The 27,284-nt window shown below is 43.0% G+C and overlaps 1 protein-coding gene across 1 annotated transcript; it reads right to left on the reverse strand.

Annotated features, from left to right (window-relative positions):
- Positions 1-2,571: 2,571 nt before the first annotated feature.
- On the reverse strand, positions 2,572-23,824 carry Serinc3 (serine incorporator 3). Its single transcript, XM_005085003.4, has 10 exons — positions 23,668-23,824; positions 17,838-17,999; positions 15,306-15,499; positions 13,292-13,371; positions 11,797-11,934; positions 10,559-10,728; positions 8,215-8,305; positions 7,702-7,882; positions 4,417-4,641; positions 2,572-3,535 (listed from the first exon to the last, which is right to left on the reverse strand). Exons 1-10 carry the CDS (start codon positions 23,704-23,706, stop codon positions 3,397-3,399), a joined length of 1,419 nt encoding a protein of 472 aa, XP_005085060.1. The 5' UTR covers positions 23,707-23,824; the 3' UTR covers positions 2,572-3,396.
- Positions 23,825-27,284: the final 3,460 nt, after the last annotated feature.

Here is a 27,284-nt window from a genome sequence, read left to right on the forward strand (position 1 = left end):
AGGGCTGGGCTGTGGCTTAGTATGGAGCAGATAAGCAGCATGCAAAAAACCATGGATTTGATCCTCAGCACCATAAGGGGAAAGGGCTAGTAATAATACCTTTTAGGGCATCACTCTCCTTAGAGGATTTTTTTAAAGTGGAAATTATCACATATCCCTTTTTTTTTTAAAGATTTATTATTATATATACAGAGTTCTGCTTGCATGTATCCTTACAGGCCAGAAGAGGGCACCAGATTTCATTACAGATGGCTGTGAGCCACTATGTGGTTGCTGAGAACTGAACCCTGGTACTCTGGAAGAGCAGGCAGTGCTCTTAACCTCGGAGCCATCTCTCCAGCCCCCTAGCGGATTTTTTAAAAAAAATAAATGTTCGTGTCCTGCTGGGCAGTGGTGGTGCATGTCTTTAATCCCTCAACACTAGGACAGAGGCAGGCGGATCTCTGTGAGTTCCAGAACAACCAGGCCTACACAGAGGGACCGTCTCAAAAAAAAATGTCATGTCCTTACGTGATTGGACCCCAGTCACTACAGAGATGAGCTGAAGATGCTAGTAAAAAGCCAGGTCACATTTCTTTCAGTGGAGCACTCAGGAGGCAGAGGCAGACAGAACACTGAGTCTGAGACCAGCTTGGTCTAAATATCCAGTTTTAGTCCAGCCAGAGATACATGTCTCCCAGTTGCAGTTAGGCTGAAATGGCAGCCCCTGCTGCTGCCTTTGATAAATTCCTAGAATGTGCCACTGGCTGCTGAGTCAGGGCCCTGGATCTGCAGATAGGGGTGTGATGAAGTATCATGTGTACTCATCTGGAACGGTATGATTCAAAACAATGTCCTGTTGTGAAGGATGGCTTTAGGACTACTCAAAATGCTGGCATTCTTCATGCCTGTGTACAGTCTGCACTTGATGTATAATTGTTCACTTGCATCTTGAAAGAATGTTTCATGTTAACAGCCAGATTTAACTCATTCCTAGAGTGCAGCTAAGCAAAGGCAGGACTGCTCTCTTTTTAAAGAGAACTTGTTATTTCAAATTAACCTCAAAATTATCATGGTGGGAAAATACCCTTTATTGGACTTTATTACATTATTTTGAATCATATAAGGCAAAGAATGGTGAATTATGTTTTGAAATTTAGGGTCTTTAAAGGTCTGACTGTGACTTGCCCCGTTGTTAAGAGCAGGGTATCTGCCTTACAGTTAAGATCAAGAGCCAGGCTTATTTGCCCACAAATTCTTGTAACTTAATTTCCACATGAATATAAGGGAGAGTAATTCCAGTAACTCCAGTCAAACCCAGCTTCCCTAGCCTCCAACTCCAGTTAGCTGATATCTGGTAAGATTCTCTAAAACCACCTCAAGTCCAGCCTCTATCAGATTCTGAACATCTCTGACATTTTCAGTATGTTGTTTTGTATTTTTGGTTTTGGTTTTTTGTTTTTTCGAGACAGGGTTTCTCTGTGGCTTTGGAGGCTATCCTGGAACTAGCTTTTGTAGACCAGGCTGGTCTCGAACTCAGAGATCCGCCTGAAGTGCTGGGATTAAAGGTGTGTGCCACCAACTCATGGCCTAATCTTGCTTTTATCCATAGTGACATTGGCACTTACTGTCAAAAGTGCTTAAAATAGATTCACTCTGAGACACTTTATCTTCAATCTTGTGTACTGATATTGAGGATCAGACTGGTGTGCTAAAGGTCATAAGCACAGTACGCACTCAGTAAGCATTGGTTGACTAGACAATAGCACAGCTCAGATAAAGACTCAGAAGGTCTGACTCCCAAACCTAGTCATCATTTGAAGGGACCACCTCTATCCTTTTGATACAACCAGGGTCCCAAATAGAACCTATTTACACAGATTAAACCAGAATCCCCCAGACATCTCTCCTATCCAATGTGGAAATGGTCTAAGCTCTCAATATCTCTCCAAACCCTCTCTATTCTTTTCAAATGTCAGATGAGTTGCCCCAGTATCTGGTATGAACCAAAGTAACAAATCCTAAGAGCGCTCTCTCTAGGAAGTCCACTGTACTAGCCTCTATCCAGAGACCTCTTCTCATGAATTTAACAGGAACTTCCCATGCTGGTCAGCTCATTTTCATTTAACTTAGCCCAAGATGGGAGAATGTGTGTCTGTCGTGTGTCTTCACCCCTACAGGGAGTAGTGCAGACCAAACCTTGGCCAGTTTCTGTTGAAAAGCCTGCTGTATTATTCCTTCTCATGGACTGCTCTTCAGGAATGCTTTCGCTGCCAGTGCCTTACTTACTTTGGTCTTTACCAGAGAAAGTATTAGGGCTACTTTCTAAATGAACATAGGACTTAACTTACTAATCAAATCTTAAGTGTCAGAAGAGAAGAGAAGAAGCATTTGCCTGAAATGCCAGATTGACACTTTTGACTCTCCACACAAGCAAAGACGACTGACCAAACCCCACTGAAGCAGGAGCCTTGAGAAACTAGGTATGGTGTCCCAGACTTAACATTTCAGACCTTGAAAGCTAAGGCAGGATTTAAGTTCCAGGCAAGTCTGGGATACAAAGAAAAGACCCTTTCTAAGAAACAAACAAACTAACAAGAAACTAAATATCTATTTTAATCAAGTACTTTGATAGTGCAAATTTAATAAGCTAACATGCCTCTGACTTTTACACTCATAACAAGGTCATCACATAACACTGCAGTGTTTCCCAAGTGAACTTTCATTTTAATCAAATCTACAAAGCATTTACTGGGATGACATATCTGACAAAGCCACAGACTTCTATCAAGCAGCATCAGTGTAGTATAAAAAGTAAGTAAAGGAACTCAATAGCCTTCTCTCAGCCTTATCAGTAGCCGTGTTTCTGGAAAGGACCTACATACATAATTCCTTGCCCAAAACCAGATGCTACACCTCTGGAGAGCCTATGCAAGAAACAGTGTGCATGTGTCACTCAGCAAAGATCTTTACCAAGGGAACTGTGGGTTACTGCACTCCTTTTTTGGTTTTTAAGGAGACTACAATAGAAATATATTAAAGATAGCTTCAACTATCCAACAATCTTCTAACTTCCATTTGAAACAGAAGATGTAGGAATCTACAGGTCTTTATAAAGAACTCTCTCTCTTCACAGCACAGCTGTAGTTCATGCTAAAACACAAAAATGTTCCCTTTGTGCTATAGCCTTACAAATACACAGAATACATATGTGTGTGTATATATATATATATGTATATATATGAAAGCTCAGATTCTGCATTAAGCATTATTCAATCTTGCCTTTTGATATAAACATGAATACAGCCAAATTTGCAAAGCGTTCACTTAATAGTTTAGTTGATGAAACGTAGACTGGATATGAGTTTTCAGCAAAGGAGACTGTCAGGTTTAGCAGTGTCCTTGACACTCCGAAGCTCAGCTGAAGTCCCGACCTGTGAGGACGAGTGGAGCCACAAGAGTCCAGAGGTAAAGGAGAAGGCACACCCAGCTGGAGCTCATTTTGACCCACACAGCTAGCCAGTTGCTGGATACTTTCTGGAACTTGGCATCAGGACTAAGAAAACAAGAGGGGGGGAAGTTTAATATTACAAATCAGAATCCCTCCCATTCCACTCACCCTGGTCAATGCCAAGAAACCCCCCAGTGAGACTTAGCTGCTACGATTAACCCTAGTATGGTCCTAGTAGGGACTTGAGAAACTATTTTCAGTTACTACGGCCAACAGACAGACTCTCAAACAGCATTTTCCTTCTTGCTAACATGACAAATCCTAACTATTCTTTTTTTTTTTTTTTTGAGACAGGGTTTCTCTGTGAGTTTGGAGGCTGTCCTAGAACTCACTCTTGTAGAACAGGCTGGCCTCAAATTCACAGAGATCCGCCTGCCTCTGTCTCCCCAGTGCTGGGATTAAAGGTGAGCTCTACCAACGCCTAGCCCTAACTATTCTTTTAACGAGATTCTTATGTACATCTGAATTACTCTAATTACTAGCAAAATGGAAATAGTCTCCCTGGAATGGTCCCTGCTTAGGACATGATTATGTTGACCAGAATACTTTAATATGGCCTCTCTAAAAGCATAGGAAAAAAAACTATCACTGTCAGGCCGAATGGTTTTATGCCATGATTTCCTTTCTTGAATAACTCATCTAGAAAAGCCACCAAGAATATGAACTGCAAAGAATTCTTCCTGGGTTCTATTTCAAGCAGGGCATGTTGGCACATGCTCTTAATCCCAGGAGTTAGTTGGCTGTAGCAGAACCAGGAAAATGGGAAATATGAAGGTAGACCATAAGAAACAAAAGGGACTCCAGAGAAGGACACTGAATACAGACAGCTTCATTCTGAGAGAGAAGGGCTCTGCGATAAGGACAAGTCACACAGATTTACAGGCACTCCCAAGGGCTGAGTATGCTACCTTTCCCAGGCCTCCTACCTGTACCAGCTGGTTATGGTCATCATGATGTACAAGGAAGCACAGCAGAGCATCCAGTGGAAGAAGGAGTAGCTATACTGCACCCCTTCCTTCTCATTGTCCACAGCCCGACGAGGCTGCCCATCCTCTTCATCACTGGATCCATTGGTGGTATCACCAAGGATAACACTGTCACTCCCAGAGAGGGTCAGCTTGTTAACTTGGCTATTGCTTGAAGTTCGGATGCTGGAAAGTGATCCCAAGAAAATCACATCAAAAGGGGACCATTTTAGATGAAATAATGCCTTTGTCCCACATACATGTAGGTTATTTCTGGGCTGTTCCTATTTTGGACACAGAAAGCCCTGTCCAAAGTTACAACCTGCTGCTTACGAATTATGGTATGGTACTCTTAGTAGTTGCTATTCTATGCCTCAATTCCAGAAGCATGCAGCCCAGTGTCTCGTCTACGACTACATACGTGCCTCTGCTATGCTTGTAGTATACCACCTACCTCTTCCTAGCTAACTTACTCATCCTTCACTTCTCTCAGTGCCATGGCCTCTTGAGACTCTTCCCGGGTATCAACCCTCCCAGGGCTGGGAGAGAAGCTTCCTCCCACTTCTCACTGCTCTCTAGGTGTCCTGCCCCAGTGCTTGTCAACCCTGCCTTGCTTGCTACTCAAAGAACTCTTTAACATCAGCTATAGTCCTCTGGATTTCCAGCACTGCAGATGCTCAGTTAATGACTAAAGGAAAAATACAGAGAGAAAGGACGAAAACTACACGATCATTTCAACAGACAAAGCACGTAACAAAATTCAGTTTTCAAGAGGAAAATACTCAATTGCCAGGTGGTGGTGGCCTATGCCTTTAATTCTAGTACTCAAGAGGCAGAGGCAAGCAGATCTCTCAGAGTAAGTTCCTGCACAGCCAAGCCTGTCTCAGGAAAAAACTCAAAGTAGGAATATAGATTTTTTCAAATGATGGGAGTCCAGTGGGGAAAAACCCAGCAAGTGTCACACTTAGTGGTGAAAGACAAAAACTGTTCCCCTACGAAATCAACAACAAAGCAAAATCCCACTGTTCAATTTACTATTTTATACTGTACCATAAGTTCTAGCCATAGCAATTAGACAAGAGATAACCAGCAACTGATTTCAGCAAGGTGCTATATACAAAAGGCACCTATCTCTACAGATCAAATTACACCATGGTGGACCTGTAATGCCAGCATTCAGAAGGCTAATTGATACAGGAGGATTGGGAGCAGACTAACATACACACATAAAACAAAGTCATTTTTAGATAATAAAACAAATGCACTCAGAGTGATGGCACACATCTCTAATCCTACCACTCGGGAGAAGAATGCAGAATTCAATGTCACCCTAGGACTTTGCAAAAATAAAAAAGAAAACTAAATCAGTAAGATATATCAGCAACCGGGCAGTGGTGGCGCACGCCTTTAATCCCAGTACTAGGGAGGCAGAGGCAGGCGGATCTCTGTGAGTTCCAGACTGGGCTGGACCGACAGCCTCCAAAACAATACAGAGAAACCTCGTCTCATAAAACAACAACAACAACCAAAAAAAAAAGATATATCAGCAGCAGGCTGGGCATGGTGGTACATGCCTATAGTCCCAAAACCTGAGAGGCAGAAAGGCAGGTAGATCTAAGTGAATTCCAGGCCAGCCTTGTCTACAAAGCAAGTTCCAGGAAAGCCAGAGCTACACAGAGAAACCCTGTCTCAGAAAAAATAAAACTTGGTGGCGTATGCCTTTAATCCCAGCACTCCGGGAGGCAGAGGCAGGCATTTTTCTTTGAGTTCGAGAATTACAGGACATTCTCCAAACCTACAGAGAAACCCTGTCTCGAAAAAAACAAACAAACAAATAAATAAAACAAAAAAGCTCAGCACATAAACCCTGACAGCCTGAATCCAACCCTTGGAATGCAGAGTGGGAAGGAGAGGTCCGGCTCCTGAAAGTTGAGCGCATTGCTTGGGCACATGCCTACCCACTTGGGAGGGAAGGCTAGAGGACCAGTTCTAGCTCATCCTCAGCTATACAGCAAGTGTGAAGCTGGCCTGGACATGAGCTCCTGTCTCAACAAAATGCCTAAAAGTAAGTCAGCCAGCCTCACAATCACTACTCTAGGCAATCTTTAAAAAAATCAGGGCCAGCAGGGTGTTGGTGGCACATGCCTTTAATCCCAGCACTCAGGAGGCAGAGGTAGGCAGATCTCTGTGAATTTGAGGCCAGCCTGGTCTACAGAGCAAGTTCCAGGATAGGTTCCAAAACTACAGAGAAACCCTGCCTTGAAAAAACAAAACAACAACAAAAAAGCCTGCTGCCAAGTCTAATAACCTCAGTTCAATGCCCAGGATTCACCGGGAAAGAAAGATACATGTCCCACAAGTTGTCCATTAACAACTTTTCATCATTAACCATGGTGCATCTGTTGCTCCCTCAATAAACATACACACAAAATATTTACAAAATTTAAGTCTGTACATAAAGTAAAAGGCTACTTAAGCTACAATGACAAATGACTAAAGTATCATATATCAAAATGTTATCCATGTAGAAGTAGACTGAAAAGGAGATATTCTCATTTCCTATTTTATATAAGTCCACTCTCATTTTGTCAACTTACAAAAATAAAAGTTTATCTTGGCTAATTTTGAATGTTTCTTACTTTAAAAGTATTAATCTAATACATTAGATTATATGGAAAAATAAAATTAGTGGAAGGATAGGTACAAATGAGGTTATATCTGTGGTTTTGTACTAGGGACTATTAACTTACAATTTTTTACTTAATATAAATGAGGAAAAAGGACATAAATTCTCATTAACACTTTCTGCCCCAAATTCATTGTATTTTTTTCTAAAAGATAATTCTCAAGATCCCAATTTCCAGCCCATGTAAAATCAAATGAAGATTTTTAGCCTTCCACACAAAGGAGGTACCGCCATAAAATCAGGAGGGATTATAAGAGGATATTCTGAACTTTCTTTTTAGTGTAAAATCCCCCGCCCCACCCTTAGTTTTCAAGTGTCTCTGTGTAGCCTTGACTGGCCTGGAACTCACTCTGTGGACTCACAGAGATTCACCTTCCTCTGCTTCCTGAGTACTGAGATTAAAGGCAAGTGCCACCAAGCCTGGCTGGGTAAGCAAACACATACAAAGGACTTTTCATTAAAAGGAGCTGCATTGTTTTAATTCTTTACCATGCTTAAAAATAACATATTATTCACTTTCATGAGAATCTTCTATTAAGTACCTCTTACCTAGAACTTACCTAGAATATATAAGGCAGATAACAAAGATAGTCAGCCCCCCAAAATCATCCAAACTCATAGAGTGTCCATTGTGTAATGGCGGAGCATAGGCAGGAGCAAGAGTAGTTGAATTGGCTGGAGACACAGTGGGTGAAGTTAAGTGTGTAATGATGCTCATAAGAGAGGGATTGCAGGAACGGTCTGAAAACAGAAATGTTTTATTATCGTTACAGCTCACTCTTGTGTGAGGCGTGCTGTGAAACACAGGAAAGTTAAGCTTAGAAGAACCTGAAACTCAGCTATCTCAAGTTTTATAAATGTCTATGGTGACTACATTGGCTTTGTGAAGTTTAACAGACTGTGCTTAGGTTTTCCAAACAGAAGCATATCCCTAGTTTTATGTCAGTTACTAAACCTACTGTGAACACTGACCATTTACAAGTGTTTTATTGTTTGTTGCACATCTACTCTAGCTTCAGTTTGTAGACTCACCACAGGAACACGTCTATCAAAGCGTTATGACACTTCCTTACCAGGTTCATTGGTCATGGCTGACCACGTGAGGTAAAGGGTGTACAGAGTGATGATGGAGGACTGCAGGAGGCCAGAATGAGGCTGATGTTCCTATGAAATCAAAACAAAACAATGCCATATGATCTGTAAGGAATGACTTTCTGAAAGTCTGCCACCTCCCTGGGATGCACTGAATTGTTAGAAATTGAAACCTTACTCTTCCTGACAGTTAAAAAGATGACAGATACCCCTTCAGGTTCAGTTAGTCTACAAAATAGGAAAGATGATGCAGTCAGGTGGTGCACTCCTTCCCAGCACTCAGGAGGCAGAGGCAGGCAGATCTCTTGAGTTCAGGGCTAGCCTGGTCTACAGAGATAGTTCAAGGACAGTCAGGGCTGTTACACAGAGAAACCCTGTCTTGAAAAAAAGAAAATAAGGAGATGCATCTACTGCTGGTTTGCAAAGTATTTCATAATCTTGAAAACTCCTTTATAGCTATCATACAAAGGCTTTCTAGACTTTTTTTTTTAAGATTTATTTTTCACATGTAGTGTTCTGCCTGCAGGACAGAAGAGGGCACCAGACTAAATTATAGATGTTTGTGAGCCACCATGTGGTTGCTAGGAATTGAACTTAGGACCCCTGGAAGAGTAGTCAGTACTCTTAACCTCTGAGCCATCTCTCCAGTCCCCACTTTCTAGACTCTTAAAGTCCACTCAGCTCTACCACAAAATAGGAAGGTGATCCACCACTTCTTGGAAACACCTGTTTTGTTTTTATTAATTCCTTTTTTTTCTGTATACTGTTTCCCCAACTCTACTCCAGCTTCTAGCATTGCCAGGACTAAAGATGTATCATGTCCAGTTAGTAATTAAATCATGTGTGTTTATGTGTCTAAGTGAGTGCATGCCACTAGAGTGTGGGTGCCCTTGGAGGTAGGTGATCAGCTATCTGATGTGGCTGCTGGGCCTGAAATGAATCCCCTGAAGAGCAGTATTTGCTGCCAGTTGCTGAGCTTTCTTCTCTCTAGACTCCTTAGTTTATCATTCCGTAAAAAAGTGTATATAATCCCAGCACTCAGGAGACAGAGGCAGGTGGATCTCTGTGAGTTCGAGGCCAGCCTGTTCTACGAGCTAGTTCCAGGACAGTCTCCAAAGCCATAGAGAAATCCTGTCTCAAAAAGTGTGTATGTTATGTATATGTAATGATGTGTGCATGCGTGTGAATAAGGACAGGTGTATGCCTTGTAAGTGTTCTGCGGTCAGAGGACACTGGTTATCAGTTCCTGCCTTGTTTTCTCAGCATCTTCACCACTGCATCTCCCAGGTTAGCTGGCCACAAGTTTCCATGGATGCTCATGTCTCCACCTCATCTCACAGTAGGACCACAGATTACAGACACAACTACCATGCCCAGCTTTTTACATGAGCTTGGGGGGGCTGAACTCGGGTCCCTGTGCTTGGTGCTTTATCAACTAAGTCACCTCCCCATTTACTCTTAGAAAGAAAGCTGAGTTTGGTGGCTCATGCCTATAATTCCAGCACTAGCAAGAGGGAAGCGGAGTCCAAGGCCTACCTGGGCTACAGGAGACCCTGACTTAAAAAGCCAAACAATGAAAAACAAATGTGCTTTTTTAACATTTAAAACTCTCGAGGTTTTTATTTCTTTGGTTTCAGTTCTCTGAGCCAGTATCACTCCATGGCCCTGGCTAGCCTGAAACTATGTAGACAGGCAAACTCAAACTTGCTAGAATTGTGTGTGTAGATTACCACACCAAACTACAAGTTACTTAATTTTGGGAGAAGGATTATTTTCTCCTATTTATGTTTTGTTTAAATTTATTTATTACATCTGTGTAGAGGCATGTGTGCCACAGTATATTTGTCATGCAGGAGTCAGCTCTCCCGGTCCACCCTATGGGTCCTTGGGACAGAACTTAGGTATCAAGTTCAGGGACATGTACCTTTACCCACTAAGGCATTGCACCACCCACAAGTTATCTAGGTTTTAATGACCAGGAAATGAATGTCATTATGATACAGGAACTAAACCAGGTACGGTGACACACGCCAAAGATATCCCAATGTCCAAGGTCTACACTATCTGGTGAGTTCTAGGCCCATTAGAGCTATAATGTTAGAACATCAAATATAAAATTAAAAAAAAAAATCAAGACAAATATATGGTCACTCAATAGCACATACCTGATTACTAAGTTATATTTACAAAGACAACCATAATTAGAGAAATATTTAAGTAGCTAAATACAGATATAAATTCATTAAAACATTGCCTGGAATTTAAGCTTAGCTAGCTACCATTAATTAATTCTAAGTTACAAGAGAAAACAGAAAACCATCATACCTGAATTTTGGGGAGAATGGATACAATAGAAACTCCAACACAGAAAATCAGGTTAAGGCTGATGAAGACCTTGTTTTCTGTGCAGCTGTCTGGTTTGGTGTAGAAGACGTATAGCAAGGCAGCAAAGATGATTGACAGGATATAAAACAAGCTTGTAAAAGACAGCAAAGCTGGGGAAGGAGAAAAACGGTATGAACGTCCACCATCCAAATAAATGGCTAGAATTAAGATCAATTTTCTTCTAGGCTATAAAGTAAAGATACTTAGTTCATTCCTATGGTGAGCAATAAACTGCAGGAAAAACTGAGATGCCCCAAGGTTAAAGTTTCATATTGCTTCAAAATGATTCACCATTAAACTCCAAAATCCACTTTGAAGTAAATAAACTCACAACCTGGATTACCTAACCCAGGCTTCATGGGTTCATTTAAAAATATTTGGTGATTTCAGTTTGAGTAATGTCTGAATTACATATTAAATATATATGTACATAAGCTTTTCTAAATGATTCCTGGTCTTTCAATGGCATATTTCTGGGCCAGGTGGGATGGATGAACACCACCTGTAAAACTAACATTTGAGAAGCTAAAGGATCATAAGTTCAAGGCTAGCCTGAGGTATACAGAGCTCCTCTCCACAAACAAGCCACAGCTGCTTCATGCCAGGGATGACATCTGGAGCACACAAAACAGGCCCTTTTTGAGTCAATTTTATTCTGCAGCCACTGGCTCCCATCACAAATAATGAGATAATCTCCCTGGTCTGGGAAAATAGTTCCTTTCCATTTACATAGATAATCAATTAGCTATGTAATTGAACCTGAATCAAAAATTGCTTGTGTAGTATCCAGAGGTCCTTATATTATAATCTGAGGGACCAGTGACTGAATGTACTATATTCACCTTTCCAGCAACACACACAATTCATAATTAACTGACAAACTAGCTTTTTAAAAGGCAGCTACAGGGGTTGGAGAGCATTTCTGGCTCCTCTTCCAGGGGACATGGGTTTCAGTACTAGGGGAATCTGATACCCTCTTCTGGTCTCCATGGGCACTGCACAAGTGTGGTTCACAGATATAAAAATCAGGTAAACATCCCTCCCTGGACCCCCACACACACCCACAATTTTTAAAAAGGAAGCCCTACATTAAGTTTGTATATTTAAAACTGGAGGTTTTAATATACTCCTGCTTAAGGTAACAGTTATGACTCTTGGAAGTAAGTTTAGACACTTACCAGCATACCAGAACCTTGGGTTTCCTTCTTCCATTCGATTTACCCAGGATTCATTCCAAGAGTGAGCCATGTCTACCAAGAGTACCAGTTGGATGATGATGAAGAAAGAGGCCCCAAACATGCCAGCACCAAACCAGACTGTAAACAAAAAGAACAATTATTCTTCACCGTAAGAGTAACATTCTCGGAATGACCACTAAACTTTATGAGCAGACTTCAGTAAAAGAGGCATAAAGACATCTGTCTACAGCACTACAGCAGTACAAGTATGATTATTATCATTTCAAACTCACAAATGTTCTTTAAGGAATGTCAGCTGCATTTCACATCTTTAGCATTTTACGTGTGTGTTGAACATGTGTGCATTAGACAGATATCAGAGAATAATTTCTTTGAGACAATCCCCTTCTTCCCTTCCATTATGGTGAGATCCAGGGGTCAAACTCAGGCTCATCATCAGGCTTTGTGGCAAGTGCCTTTTACCTTGAGACCTTTAAAACTTGTTTTAGATTGCATCAAAGGGAACCTAGTAAAATGATCCATCAGACATAGTTACCAAAAACCAGCTAAGAGTACAAGTCCTTTAAAAAGGGCCAGACCAAGAGTAGGCTAATGCCTCCAAAATGTCTTCTTGGGCTCAAGCTCACGGGTACATTGTTTTAAAAGACAAAAAACACAACAGTGTTTGAGTGAAGTTGGAGTAACATGTTTTTTTGTTTTTGCAGAGCTTAGCAATATTTTCCAGATATCACATGACAATTATTTTCTATTTACACTTTCTCTAATTATTTAGTTTTGTTTTAGCTTGCACAAACAAAATGATTTTGGTTAACACATCTGGACCATGGTCAGGGTTCACAGATAGTTCAAATGTATTGCCAAGGTAGATTTGGCTATTGGGTAATGGAAGACTGAGGAGTGCCCAGGTAGACACAAAATAAGAGCTAGGACAAGATGGTATCATTCAATCACTTCACTAAACCTCACATAACTTCGTAAAACTTTTCCTAAGCCAGGGGGTGGTGGAGTATGCCTATAATCCCAGCACTAAGAGTCAGAAGCAGGCAAAGCTCTGAGTTCCAGGATAGCCTAATCTACCGAGTGAGCTGCAGGACATCCAGCCCTACAGAGAAAACCCTGTCTCAGAAAACCAAACAAAAAAGACATTCCCTTTACTTTTATGAGGTTGGGGGAACCACATAGGAAACTATCAGATAGCACTGTTGCCATGTCATAGAAGCAGGGAGTGTTGGATCTTGATGTTGACAAGCTCTCTGATGACTTTTTCTCACCAAATGAGATTAAATAGTACAAAATTAACGCACATTTCCAGAAAAGCTGAGAAGCAGTCTAAATACCTCCTAGTTTTAATCTATCCTTGTCCTAATATGTAGTCATACAACTGGATACCATGTCTTAAAGGCCAGTTCTATAAAATCACTAACAGAAATGCAGCTCTTAATCCCAGTTGTACAAGTCAACCCCTCAGCAGTACCTGAAGTAAAATGGCCACCAGGGATGTAGAAAGAGCCAACCATGATACCAATAATGGCAGCAATTTTGAAGAACCAAAACCTATTAAAATACAAAAACAGACTTATGAGAAATGCTAAGCTTTATTTTACACTGAGAAAAATGCATTTCTTTTTTTTTGTTTTGTTTTGTTTTTTTTGTTTGTTTGTTTGTTTTGTTTTTTTGAGACAGGGTTTCTCTGTGGCTTTGGAGGCTGTCCTGGAACTCACTTGGTAGTCCAGGCTGGTCTCGAACTCACAGAGATCCACCTGCCTCTGCCTCCCGAATGCTGGGATTAAAGGCGAGCACCACCAACGCCTGGCTGAAAAATGCATTTCTGATTACAAAACCAAAGACTAAGGTGGCCCCCTGGTGGCACACACCTTTAATCCCAGCACTCCGGAGGCAGAGGCAGGCGGATCTCTATGAATTCGAGGCCAGCCTGATATAAGAGCTAGTTCCAGGACAGCCTCTAAAACAATACAGAGAAACCCTGTCCCGAAAAACCAAAATAAATAAATAAATAACGCCTAAATAGCATAAAGGTCTAGGCTTGTTTCTTCATTTGACCCAAGTCTATTCCACTCAGTATTTCATACAAAATATATTAAACCAGGCCTTGTGACATATGACTGTGATCCCAGTTACTCTAGATATCAGTCTCTAGAGTATGAAGATACCTAATTCCAGGCCAGCATGAGCTACACAATAAAGCAAAATCCTGTTTCAGTAAACCAAATTAAAAAAGTACAAAGAGCACTGAGGGAAGGAGGTAGTAGCGAACACCTTTAATCCCAGTACTCAGGAGGCAGAGGCAGGTGGATCTCTGTGAGTTCGAGGCCAGCCCAGTCTACAGATAGAGTTCCAGGACAGCCTCCAAAACAATAGAGAAACCCTGTCTCGAGAAAAAAAAAAACAAAAACAAAAATGATTTCTGTGACAGAAGGCATGCAAGAGAAGTCATTCACATTCATGAGTAAATTTCAGAGTTTTCTTACTTTTAGCACATAAAGGTAATGCTTTTTCTAGAATTTTAAGTTCTTTAATCATTAATTTAATTTTAAGTCATCAATCATTACATTTATGAAAGAAATTATCCCCGGATTTTCCATTTACAAAATAAGACAGAAGGAGCTGGAGAGACGGCTCTTTCAGGACCCAGGTTAAATTCCCAGCACCCACATGGCAGCTCACAACTCTAACTCCAATTCCAATTCCAAGAGATCCTGGCTGATGAGACCCTGTCTCAAATAACCAAAGCAGCCACCAACCAATGTGGCTTGCATGAGAGCATGAGATATTAAGCTTTGAGAACTGAACATACATGAACTTCAATACTATCTTCAACCTATCTCAGCAAAACCATCTTAGGCAAACTACTCAGCTTCTCTAGAATTCAGTGACTACATCTGTAACACACACATTTACAAAGCTCCCACCAGCTTCCAAATGAGAAAGGATGTGAAAGGAGAACTGTGGTCAGGAGGGCAGCAAGAGAATACGCAAATCAGAAGCCCGTTAGTACTTTTCTTAATCTTTCTTGTATACTATGTGTGTACTCGCATATGGCTGTGTGTGTCAAGTACATGCTTATCTATAAATGAAAAACTGTGTCTAATCATTGTGTTTGATCTATTTTACAAGGTACTATAGGCACCTGAAAGAAAGCTACCAAAAAATTACAATAAACCGGGCGGTGGTGGCGCACGCCTTTAATCCCAGCACTTGGGAGGCAGAGGCAGGTGGATCTCTGTGAGTTCCAGGCCAGCCTAGTCTACAGAGTGAGATCCAGGACAGCCTCCAAAGTCACAGAGAAACCCTGTCTCAAAAAACCAAAAAACAAAACAATAAATAGGCTGGGCAGTGGTAGCACACACCTTTAATAAATAAATGTATACATCTAATCACTGTTTAAATATTCCATTGCTTCCACGCAAATAGCAACATTAACAGCCGAAGGGGAGGAACCATGAACATCGAAAGCCAGTCTTACGTACCCATTATGTATTGCTGCTCTGGGATCTCTACTTGTTTTTACTTTTAGCATAAGCAGACAGAAGGCGAAGAAAAAGATGGCCACAGCAAAGTTGATCCGATACACAGCTTTAAAACCGACCAGCACATCACAACCTCTCTCTGCCTTTGTATCAGGCATCTTGATTTGAAATCCTCCTTCACAGAATCCAGGAATCTGAGGAGGCAAGGAATTTCAATGCCATGAGAATAAACACTACAGCAATGCTTATCTTACTCCAGAAGCAGAATTTGTAAAAAAAAAAAAAAAAAAAAAGAGAGAGAGAGAGAGAGAGAGAGAGAGAGAGAGAGAGAGAGAGACCTCGTCAGCAATTTTAAGACTGAGAACTGAAATTACTTATTTTCTAATTGACTACAATCTTATTATCTAAGAAAATAAACAACTCACTTTAAAAAAAAACAAAAGCTGGGGCGGAGAGATGGAAGAACACTTGTTGCTTTTGCAGAAGACCAGGATTCAGTTCCCAGCACCCTTAAACTGCTCACAACTGTCTATCCATAACTCCAGTTCCAGGGGAGACAACGCCTTCTGACTTCCAAAGACACTAGGCCCATACATACATGCAGGCAAAACACTTGTACACTTTATATATGTAACATATATATTATATATAGATATATATATAGCCGGGTGTTGGTGGCTCACACGTTTAATCCCAGCACTAAGGAGGCAGAGGCAGGCGATCTCTTTGAGTTCGAGGCCAGCCTGGTCTACAGTGTGAGTTCCAGGACAGCCTCCAAATAATACAGAGAAACCCTGTCTCAAAAAACAAGCAAAGAAAAAAAAATGTATTTGGCCCCCATAATCTCACAGGGAGTGACACTCATCCACAAGTGTTACTGCGGGGGATGGGCTTTGAAGTTTGCTCAGGATCCAGTGTCTCAGTTGACTTCCTGTTGCCTGTAAGATGTAGGACCCTCAGCTCCTTCTCCAGCACTGTGTCTGCCTACACACCACCATGCTCCCTGCCATGACGATAATATGCTGAATCTCTGAAACTGTGAGTTGCCACCTCAGTTAAATGTTTTCTTTTATAATAGTTGCTGTGGGCTGGGTGTTGGTTGCATACATCTTTAATCCCAGCACTCAGATGCAAGATTTCTGTGAGTTCAAGGCCAGTCTGGTCTATAGAGGAAGCTCCAGGACAGGATCCTAAGCTACACAGAGAAACCTAAACCCTGTCTTGAAAAAACCACAAAGTCGTGTTATGATCAGTGTCTCTTCACAGTAACAGAAACCCTAATACACACACAACACTTTTTTTTTTCACACAACACATTTTTAAAGCTGACTGGTTATGACAGTTAAGCCTGTAACCCCAAAGTTTGGGAGGCCTAAGTAAGATAACCACAAATTCCAAGCCAACTTGGACTACATAGTGAGTTTAAGATAAGCCTGGGTCATTTAGTAAGCCCTGTCTCTGAAGACAGGGTATAGCTCAGTGGTAGAACACAGGATGAGGCTATGGGTTCAGGCCTCAAACCACATTCCTGAGGTTATTTCAATTTTCTCAAAAATTTTCAGCTACAACAAATTCCTTCCAAAGGTAAATATTGTAATTGAAAGCTTACACAAACAAGGAAAAAAATTTCTTTTTTGTTTTGGTTTTGTTTTTTGAGACAGGGTTTCTCTGTATTGTTTGGAGCCTGTCTGGGAACTCACTCTGTAGACCAAGCTGGCCCTGAACTCACAGAGATCCGCCTGCCTCTGCCTCCCAAGTACTGGGATTAAAGGTGTGTGTCACCAACACCCGGCTGGAAAAAACATTTCTAAATTCTGTTTCCTCTGGGTTGGTAGACTACAACAATGCTTATTCTGACTTCTTCTATGTCTGCAAGAGGACTAACACCTCATATTCTGTGTCCTGACTATATCCAAAGATAATTTAAACCACACGTGGTGGCACATACCTGAAATCTCAATACTTGAGAGGTAAAGGCAGGAGTATCAAGAGTTCAAGGTCAGCAGCTAAGCTACATAGTTTAAGGCCAGTCCTAGGCTACAAGATATCCTATCTCACAAGCCAGGCATTGCTGGCTCATGCCTTTAATCCCAGCACTCGGGAGGCAGAGGCAGGGGGATCTCTGAGTTCGAGGCCAGCCTGGTCTACAGAGTGAGTTCCAGGACAGCCTCCAAAACAATACAGAGAAACCCTGTCTCGAAAAAGCAAACAAAAAAAGCCCTAAATTACTGGGCTGAAGAGATGACCCAGGGTTTCCTCTTGTAGAGGAATAGGGTTCAAATCCCAGAACTCATATGGTGGCTCTCAATCATCCATAACTCCAAATCCATGGGACATGACACCATATTCTAACCTCTACAGGTATGACATAGATTTGATGCATATACACACATGCAGGTATAACACTCATACACAAAATAAATCTTTTAAAAATATTTTAAATGATCTTGATTGAATATGACAGTAAAGTATTATTGTAAAATATAAAAAAATAATAAAAAACATGGTAATTATGCTGTAACTTCTACTTACCTTCTTTAGCTGAGTTTGTATGCCTTCTGTCATCATGATGCAAGACAGAATAGTGCCAAGGATGAGAATAGAAGCATAGATGAGTCGAGTTACAGTGGAATTCTTGCTGATGGGACAACAACTGCATAACAAACATGAGGCACCACTACAGAGGCATGGAACCTGTAAGAATAATACCAGATAAGAGATCCTTCATTAGCCGGACAGTGAGTGGTGATGCACGCCTTTAATTCCAGTACTCAGGAGACAGAGGCAGGCGGATCTCTGTAAGTTGGGAGTCCAGCCTGGTCTACAGAGAGAGTTCCAGGACAGAATCCAAAGCTACACAGAGAAACCCTGACTGGGGGGGGGGAGGGCGGGAATCCTTCACTGCTGTTGAGGCAAATGGGTTTGGTAGTTTTAACAGAATCCTGTTTAATGTGGCACATGCCTATAATCCCGACACTTAGAAGGCTCATGAGTTCCAGGATACATGGGCTACAAATTAAGAAAACCAAGACACAGAAACACACATGTGCAATCTCAGCATTCAAGAGGCTGATGGAAGAGCACCACAAATTTGAAGGCAACCAGGACTACAAAGGAAGTCTGTCTGAAACCACAAAAGACAAAGCAAAAACGCAAAGGCTTTAGAGTCCATATAATTTCTGCCACTTTAGCAAATTATATATATATAACCCTTGCTTTCTTTCTGTAAAAGAGACTCAATAAAATAATCGTTCTTGCCCGGCGCTGGTGGCACACGCCATTACTCCCAGCACTGAGGAGGCAGAGACAGGAGGATCTCTGAGTTTGAGGCCAACCTGGTCTACAGACAACCTCCAAAACAATACAGTGAAACCCTGTCTCAAAAACAAAAACAAACAAAAAATTGTTTTTCACACTTTACTACTACAATAAGCCTACACAATGCCTGAAACATAAGACAAACTTCCAAAATCTTATATTCACAGGGAGCATAATTTTTGTGTAAACAATGTAAGAAAAACACAAACATAACTCTACTTTTTGTTTACTGAGACCCTTAGCTCCCAAAGTGATGATTACTACAGTAATCATCAGGTATGGTGACTCATGCCTTTAATCCCAGTACTTGTGAGGTAGAGGTAGGTAGACCTCATGAATTTGAGATCAGTATGGTCTACATAGTGATCTCAAATATACAGGCCAGCCAAGGCTACATAGTGAAAGAGACCCTGTCTCAACAATACCTCATCCACAAAATAAGACATTATATGCTTGGTTAAGCAAGTACCTGACTTGCCTTGATACTTAAGGTTATCAAATCATAGTAAAATACATTAATACAGATATATAAACAACTATAAACAGTGGATGCCTAGCTCTAGACAGATGGCTTAGCGGTTAAGAGCACTTGATTCTCCTGCAGGGGACTGGAGTTCAGTTCCCAGTACCCACATATTGGCTTACAACCATCCCTAATACCAGTTCTAAAGAATCCAACATCCTGCTCTTGGGAGGCAGAGGCAGGCAGATCTCTGTGAGTTCGAGGCCAGCCTGGTCTATAAGAGCTAGTTCCAGGACAGCCTCCAAAGCCACAGAGAAACCCTGTCTCGAAAAACCAAAAAAAAAAAAAAAAAAGAATCCAACCTCCTGATCTCTGTGGATACCAGGCATGCAGATGATATATATATATATGTACATATATATATAAATGTAGGCAAAATATTCTCATATAAAACAATCTAAAACACTGAAGTACAAAACCAAGATCAATGAATGACTCTAGTCTTATGACAGGAGTCTCAACAATCAGCTTTATAACTTTCACAAATGTATCAGGCTTTTGTATTAGAGCAAGCTGACTAACTTAGCTTTCTTTTTCTTTCTTTTTTTTTTTTTTGTTCTAGTCAGTACTGGAACTAGCTCTTGTAGACTAGGTCTCAAGCTCAGAGATCCACCTGCTTCTGCCTCCCAAGTGCTAGGATTGAAGGCTTGCACCACCAGAGCCTGGCAAGCTAACTTAAAAGCCTAGTTCTCTAAGATGCAAAATGAGCCTAATGCAACTGGCAATCTGGACAAGGTTACTGTGTGAACAATAGCATGTCTGAATATAAATTAACCAGCATAATTCCCGATTTAAAAAGGACTCACCAGATCCGAGCAAATGCCAAAGATACACAGAACCCCTGTCTTGAGAAACAAAACAAAACTCAACATATTGCAGTAAATATGTATGTCCAAATATGCCCAACTGGCAGAGTGAACTATACCAACCAGCCACGGTCCAAAAGAGCCAAATTATAGTTCAAATCTAACTATTGTAATTCAGGTGTTCTGACCCTGGCATGATGATGCAGGCCTATAAGTTCTACACTTGAAAAGCAGAGGTAAAAGATGGCTACAACTTTGAGGTCAGTCTGGTCTACAAAGCAAATTCCAGGGCTCTCTCAAAAAAGTAAAACAGTTGGCCAGTGATGGCTCACACCTTTGATCCTGCCACTCCGGATGCAGGTGAATCTGAGTTTGAAGTCAGCCTTGTCTACAGAGCTAGTTCCAGGACAGCTAGGGCTATCTCTTGAAACTGTCTCAAAAAAGGGATGGAGGGAGGGGAAAAGTTTAGATACTGATTTGCAACACAGGTTTAAAGCTAGAAGATTTAGACTGTTGTTATTTTTAAAAAGCTGTGAGTGACAAAGTTCAAGTAGAGGGGTTTCTTATTAGGGGAAAAGGACCTTAGAAAGGGAAAAGGGGAGCCAGGCGTTGGTGGCGCACGCCTTTAATCCCAGCACTCGGAAGGCTGAGGCAGGCAGATCTCTGTGAGTTCGAGGCCAGCCTGGTCTACAAAGTGAGTTCCAGGACAGCCTCCAAAGCTACAGAGAAACCCTGTCTGGGGGGGGGGGGAGGGAAAAGGGGGACACCAGCTTCTGGAACAGGAGCAGTGGGAGAGGAGAGGCAGGGAGAGGGGGAGAAGGGGGGAGGGAGAGTGACAGAAAGGAGGATGGGAGGTGGGCAGGGCCCTTTTATTTATTTGTTTATTTTTGGTTTTTCAAGATAGGGTTTCTCTGTATTGCTTCTGAGGCTGTCTTGAACTAGCTCTGGGGACCAGGGTGGCCTTGAACTCAGAGATCAATCTGCCTCTACCTCCGAGTGCTGGAATTAAAGGGGTGGGCTAGCTGCACAGGCGGTGCTCTTCGTGGCTGCAGCTGAGGGCATGTCCCCAAGGACAGGCCAGCACAGGTGCCTGAATACTAACAAAAACAGAGCTGTGGAACTACTCTAATCTCAGAACAAAGCTACTTTTGCCTCAAAGTGGGCTGATCTGAGAGAGCATGGCCCCTCCTGTCTCTGAGCAGAAACAGAAAGAGTTAATCCTAACAAGCTTTGGCTGCAATTTATTTTATGGCATTCAAATATCACTGTAGTTAAAAAAGCCATTCCTGCCTGAAGACGGAGCAAACGTCTTTAATCCCAGCACTCTAGGTTTGGACTGTGCTTGAAGCTTGACCCTCCATTAACCCATTTACCATGCACAGATAGTTGATTCAAACAAACTACCCTATAAAATTTATTTCCTAGGGAAATAACAAAAATTCTGCCTATCAAGAAATGAACCTCAGACCGTCACCCAGGGCACCACCACTACACTGAAACTGTCTGCCAGATTTGAGCCATCCCAAGAAAGAAATCCCTTAGAATGAAAGACTGACAGTTTCTATTGTCTTGCCTGCAGCAGCTATACCACAGTGTAATAAACTCTCTAGTGTCCTTTTCTGTCTTTGGTGGATTATTCACATCCTGGGTATTATTGGCCTCAAGCCCAAATCTACAAGTAAATGAAAGTAAGAGGACTACTAGCAAACCAAAAACTCAGAAGGCAACAACCCTGAAACACCATGTTAGACCTGCCGCTTCCACCCACTGCTGCTGCTCAAGTCCGGTGTGTGGTCCTTTGCTATAAAGTTCCAGTAAATCACTACACCTGTTTGCTTCTCTAGGTCATAAACACCTTGAAGGGAGGCCACTTCTAGTGTTGTACTTTACACCTCTGCGTAGTAGGAAATCGGTTAACTACTGTGCAATCTGCCAGTCTACTACATGCTCTGTCTTTTCCCTTTCAAAAAAGGACAACTCAACTCTTCCTGTTGCTCAAGTCTCAGAGCCTCCCTCATAGGACTTAAAAGAGCAACTTCTAGAAAGTGAGGAGGCCATAAATCTCCATTTAAAGGGATGTTTTAAAGTTCTCACTTATGTTTTCAAGACAAAAGTCCGTCTTCGCACTAGTATATCTATCCCCCTTTGCCTCTTCCTCTTTCCCTAAGTCAGTTGTCCAAAGAACAAGATCTATCACCTGCCTAAGTTACTCATCATCAAGAACTCAGGCTTCCATATTCATGCTCGTTTCAGGAAACAAAGAAAAACCAGGCAAGGTAGTGCACGTCTGTAACCCCAGCAATGGGTTACAAAGTAAAACTCCCAGATAATCATAACAATGAAGCATTTTGTTAAAACATAGGCCACATGTGGGAGCGCATACCTATATTTCCAGCACTAGGTGGAAGTAGGATTACTGCAAATTCAAGGCCAGCCTGGGCTATAAAGTTTTTTAAAAAAGTAAAGGCTAAAATCCTTTGCCAGACTGTAGCACACACCTGTAATCCCAATACTCTGGTGGCTAAATCAGGAATCAGAGTGTGAAGCCAGCATGGAGACTAGGAGTGTAGCTAGGGCACTCAAGAGATGCGTTTAGATCCTGGGTTCAACCTTAAATACAGACAGACAGACAGACAGACAGATATCTTCATGATGTGGCTCCTTGATATCCTGGCCCTTTGGGGGAAAGGGGCATGGCAGATGGGGTGGGTACTGGCAGTTGGGAGATTAAACCTTCCTGTTTGAGACGGGGGTCTCTTAAGTGCTGAGATAACAAATGATCTGCCCTGCCTGGCTCTCCACAGCCTTTAATTTCCTATTATTTTCTCCCCTCATTCCACTCTTGTTACTAACCCCACAATGGAAAAAATGAATTACTAAAATATACAAGCAGCTTCTAGATATAAATGCCTGGATTGCATCATTTCACATAAAACCAAAACTTGAAATGATGCTGTCCCGGTATCTGCGACATTACCCCCCAAAACATGCCACTGACAGGCAGCAAAGACTGAATCCTTGGTTCATTCCAACAGTTCAAGAATCAGAAAATTAGAGACTGGTCAAGGTACCATGCTCCTTTGAGGCAGATTCGTTATTCGGTGTAGTCTCTTTCCCAGACCCTAAAATTAACTTTTTAAAATGGTTTAACACTGACAAAGTGATTGATAATTTCTTCACTTTCTCCTCACAACAGCTCAAAAGGGTTGAAATGCTAGGCTTTGAGGCCTCAGCGCTTCTAATTAAATAAATGGCCACAGCCAGTTCCTTTGGCACCCGAGGTGCAGCGGGGCTGACTTAAAAATCTGCCTCCCCCAACCAACTCTGCCGAGCACTGGCATATGCCGAGCTAAGAAGACAAAAATTACTCCAGTGACCCTAAATTCCATGACGCCACCTCCAACCCACTCATGATCCCCGCCTTGGAACCTTAGCGTCGCCCGACCGCCTCCCATTCCGGCGGAACCCAGGGTCCGGAAGGCTCGCGGGGGCGGGGCGTCGAAATTGTAAACAATGGCGGCCCGGCCTCCCGCGACCCTCCGCCCACACCGAGAGCCAGCCGAGCCGCCGCACCCCGACCTTGGGACGTCGCCCACCGGGGCCTGGACCCCGCGAGCAGCTGCCGGCCTCGGAGAGGGTCGGGCCCGCCTCGGGCGTCCTGACAGCCCTTCCCCGCGCGCCCCAGGTTCCGGAGGACCAAGGCCTCGGGACTCACCCAGCTGGCCAGGGAGAAGACGCCTAGCACGGCCCCCATGGTGACGCTGGGGCCGAGACCCACCGCTCCGAGCGGCTGCCTGCGCGGTGGCTAACTGCCGGCTCAGACGTCGCCCCAGGAACGCGACGATTTCTCCAGCCGGAAACAAGGCCCGCCCTTCGCAGGCCGCCCAGCACGTCAGCGAGTGGCCCCGCCCACGGCCCACTGACTCATTGGCTGAGGAGGAGGAAGGCGGAGCTACGGCTTTGGAGTTGCAGGGGCCACAAAAGGTTCAGGGAGTACCTCTCGGGGTTCGCTTGGGACAGTGGTGATCCCAGGGACCACAAAGGTGCACAGACACACACACACCATGTCCCCTGCGAACTGAAGTTCTCTGAAGAAGCTGCATCTGTATTAAACATCCTACAGAGTGTTTAATTGTGGCTGGGCAGTACATTGTGATTATGGAGAGGTGAAATGTTTGTAAGTGCTAGGCAAACAAGCTATGTAATAAATCATGTAATAAGCAGCCAGGACCAGTAATCCCATCACTAGATTCAAGGCTATCCTAGGATACATAAAGAGTTCCAGCCGGGCGTTGGTGGTGCACGCCTTTAATCCCAGCACTAAGGGAGGCAGAGGCAGCCAGATCTCTTGAGTTCGAGGTCAGCCTGGTCTACAGAGCAGCGAGTTCCAGGACAGCCTCCAAAGCTACATAGAGAAACCCCAGAGGGGGGGAAGGGGAGGAAGAAGGGAAGAAGGGGGGGGGGAGAGAGAGAGAGAGAGAGAGCCAGGCAAGCCTGGACTACAGTGTTGACCCTGTATCTTAATGACAGGGTTGTTGTTGCAGCCTGAAGTGGTGGTGCATGCCAGGAACCCCAGTATTGGAGAGAATGAGACACGATAAAATGTCAAGGCTAGCCTGAGCTGTACAATGAGGTCTAGGCCGGTCTGCTGAGGGAGAAGAGAGAGAGATTAGTTCACATGCCCTCTCCTACAGTGGAACTGGTCACACCATTCAAGGTTCTTTGAACCCATGTTCTAGGACCATGGTCACATTGGCTCAAAATAAACTAATTTTTCCTTTAAAGAAGGGCCATGCCGGGCGTTGGTGGCGCACGCCTTTAATCCCAGCACTCGGGAGGCAGAGGCAGACGGATCTCTGTGAGTTCGAGGCCAGCCTGGTCTACAAAGTGAGTTCCAGGACAGCCTCCAAAGCCACAGAGAAACCCTGTCTCGAAAAACCCAAAAAAAATAAAAATAAAAATAAAGAAGGGCCATGATTTTACATCAACAACTTAGAATTTGTGACCCAGGTAAGAGATGACTAATAGAACAAATGCTCCCTGTTGTGATGTGATATGACCAGTGTCAGGTCCAAAAGAACGCCAACTGTGGTGCCTGTTAGCATACCCAAAGCAGGCAGGCCTCCAGCCTCACCCAGTACCTGAGGGTCTTCTCAGCTCTTCTCATCCCAGCCCCTACCCTAAACCTCTTCAGCCACAGGCTTCCAGGCTTCCCTTCCCTTCGTGTGGCTTTTCAATTCTGCCATTTCTCTCTGTCTCTGCCTCTCCCTCTCTCACTCCCTCCCCCTCCTTTCAAGGCCAATTCAGTCTGCTGGCTATGTGCAATCCACTTCCTGTCCCTGTCCTAGACCCTTCCAGATGCCTCTGGCTGTTCTCTCCCTCTGATCTACAACAAATGCTTTCTCAACCGCACCTTGGAATGCTCATGCACTCTTTTCATTCAGTGAGTACTGGGAAATGCTATAGGGTATTTTTTCAACAAAAGTATATTCAAGGACTGGGGATTATAGCTCAGTTGGTAGAGTGGTTGAGCCTGAGTTTGAACCCCACCACCACATAAACCAGGCCTAGTGACCTACACCTACGATCCCATTGCTTGGACTGTAGAGGCAAGAAGATCAGAAGTTCAAAGTCAGGCTGGGCATAGCGATGCACACCTTTTATCCCAGCACTGGAGAGACAGAGACAGAAGTGACTTCGAGGCCAGTCGGGTCTACAGAGGGAGCTCTAAAATAGCCAGGGCTACATAGAGAGACCCTGTCTCAAAAAAAAAAAGTCATACAAGGGTGTCCTCTTCCATGTATAGAATTTGAGGCCAGCCTAAGCTACATGAGACTTTACCTTAAAAAAAAAAAAAAAAGAGGGCCGGGCGTTGGTGGTGCACGCCTTTAATCCCAGCACTCGGGAGGCAGAGGCAGGCGGATCTCTGTGAGTTCGAGACCAGCCTGGACTACCAGGCGAGTTCCAGGACAGCCTCCAAAGCCACAGAGAAACCCTGCCTCGAAAAACCAAAAAAAAAAAAAAAAAAAGAGTCAGGAGGTCAAAAGAGACAGATGGGCAGTTAAGAGCAAGCATTGGCCACTCTTCCAGAGGACTTAAGTCCCATTCCCACCACCCATGAGACCTTCTGTAACCCCAGTTCCCAGGGTCTCTGACACCCTGTTCTGACCTCTGGGGCACAAGGCACGCACATATACACATACACAGACACACACACACAGAGTGAACAGACATACATCCAGGCAAAACACATAAATAATGAAGTCTTAAACCAAGGCACTCTCAAATACACTGGTGAAAATATCTCTGAATTCCGTGGTCAGATTGGCTAATTCATCTTTATTACTAGTTGATGTAGGAGGGCCCAGCCCACTGTGGTGATATTATCCCTAGGCAAGTGGGTCTGGACTTAAGAAAGTTGGCTAGGCTGGGTGGTGACAGCAGCACAAGTCTTTAATCTCCAGCATTTAGGAGGCAGAGGCAGGAGAGTCTCTGTGAGTTTGAAGCCATCCTGGTCTACAGAGTGAGTGCCAGGACAGGCTCTGAAGCTACACAGAGAAACCCTGTCTCAAAAAAAAAAAAAAAGTTGCCTGAACACAAGCCAGAGACAGCAAACTTGTAAATGACCTTTCTCCCTGTTCTCTGATCCTTAAATTCCTGCCTCCAGGTTCCTGCCTTGAGCTCCTTTCCTGAGTTGTAACTTGTAAACTGAAATTAATCCTTTTGTCCTCAAGTTGTTTTTGGTCCTAGTGCTTATCACAGCAACAAATCAAACTATGGATGATAAGTTACAGCAAAGAGGAAAATCTCTACTTTAGATCTGATGCTATCTGATGACAGACATGGCCTCTAGGTTGGTGGGAGCTAAGAAGCCAGAGGCCTGTTAAGTTAATCACAGGATGTAAGTCAGACACAGGTGAGCAAGGAAAGATAAAGATGGCTCAAGGAAAACCCATAATTAGGCTCTGGACCCAGGACATTGCAGTCTCCACAATCACTGAAGTTCTCCTCACTTAATCAGCCTTTCAAAAGGTTCAGGGTAAGGTGTCACCCTTTCAGGAACTTTTATTTCATACTCCCCAGAGGACCAAGCATCCCATTTTGTGCAAGCAGGAGCCAAATATTAATTTTTCCTCATTGTTCAAATGGCTCCTTCCTAGGATCTGATACAGATGAGGCTGAGTAGTAGGCAGGAAAGTATCTTTAGGAGAGAGGATGGCTGGTAAAGCCATTAAAGAGAGAAACTCCTGAACCATAGAACAGCATCAAGTCTAGTCATTGTGACCCAGACTTGATTTATATTACTTTTTTCTCTGTATTTAGCCATCAGAA

This window comes from Mesocricetus auratus, unplaced genomic scaffold, assembly GCF_017639785.1.
Source record: "Mesocricetus auratus isolate SY011 unplaced genomic scaffold, BCM_Maur_2.0 Super-Scaffold_100028, whole genome shotgun sequence".
In the NCBI taxonomy this organism is placed as follows: domain Eukaryota; kingdom Metazoa; phylum Chordata; class Mammalia; order Rodentia; family Cricetidae; genus Mesocricetus; species Mesocricetus auratus.

Excerpts from the sequence above, each read along its gene's own strand:
- Serinc3 (XM_005085003.4), bottom strand. The coding sequence starts at position 23,706 with ATGGGGGCCGTGCTAGGCGTCTTCTCCCTGGCCAGCTGG. Across the intron at positions 13,372-15,305 it reads AGAGCAGCAATACATAATGG|GTTTTGGTTCTTCAAAATTG; the intron begins GTACGTAAGACT and ends GTATTTTAATAG. Across the intron at positions 3,536-4,416 it reads ACCATAACCAGCTGGTACAG|TCCTGATGCCAAGTTCCAGA; the intron begins GTAGGAGGCCTG and ends TTGTTTTCTTAG.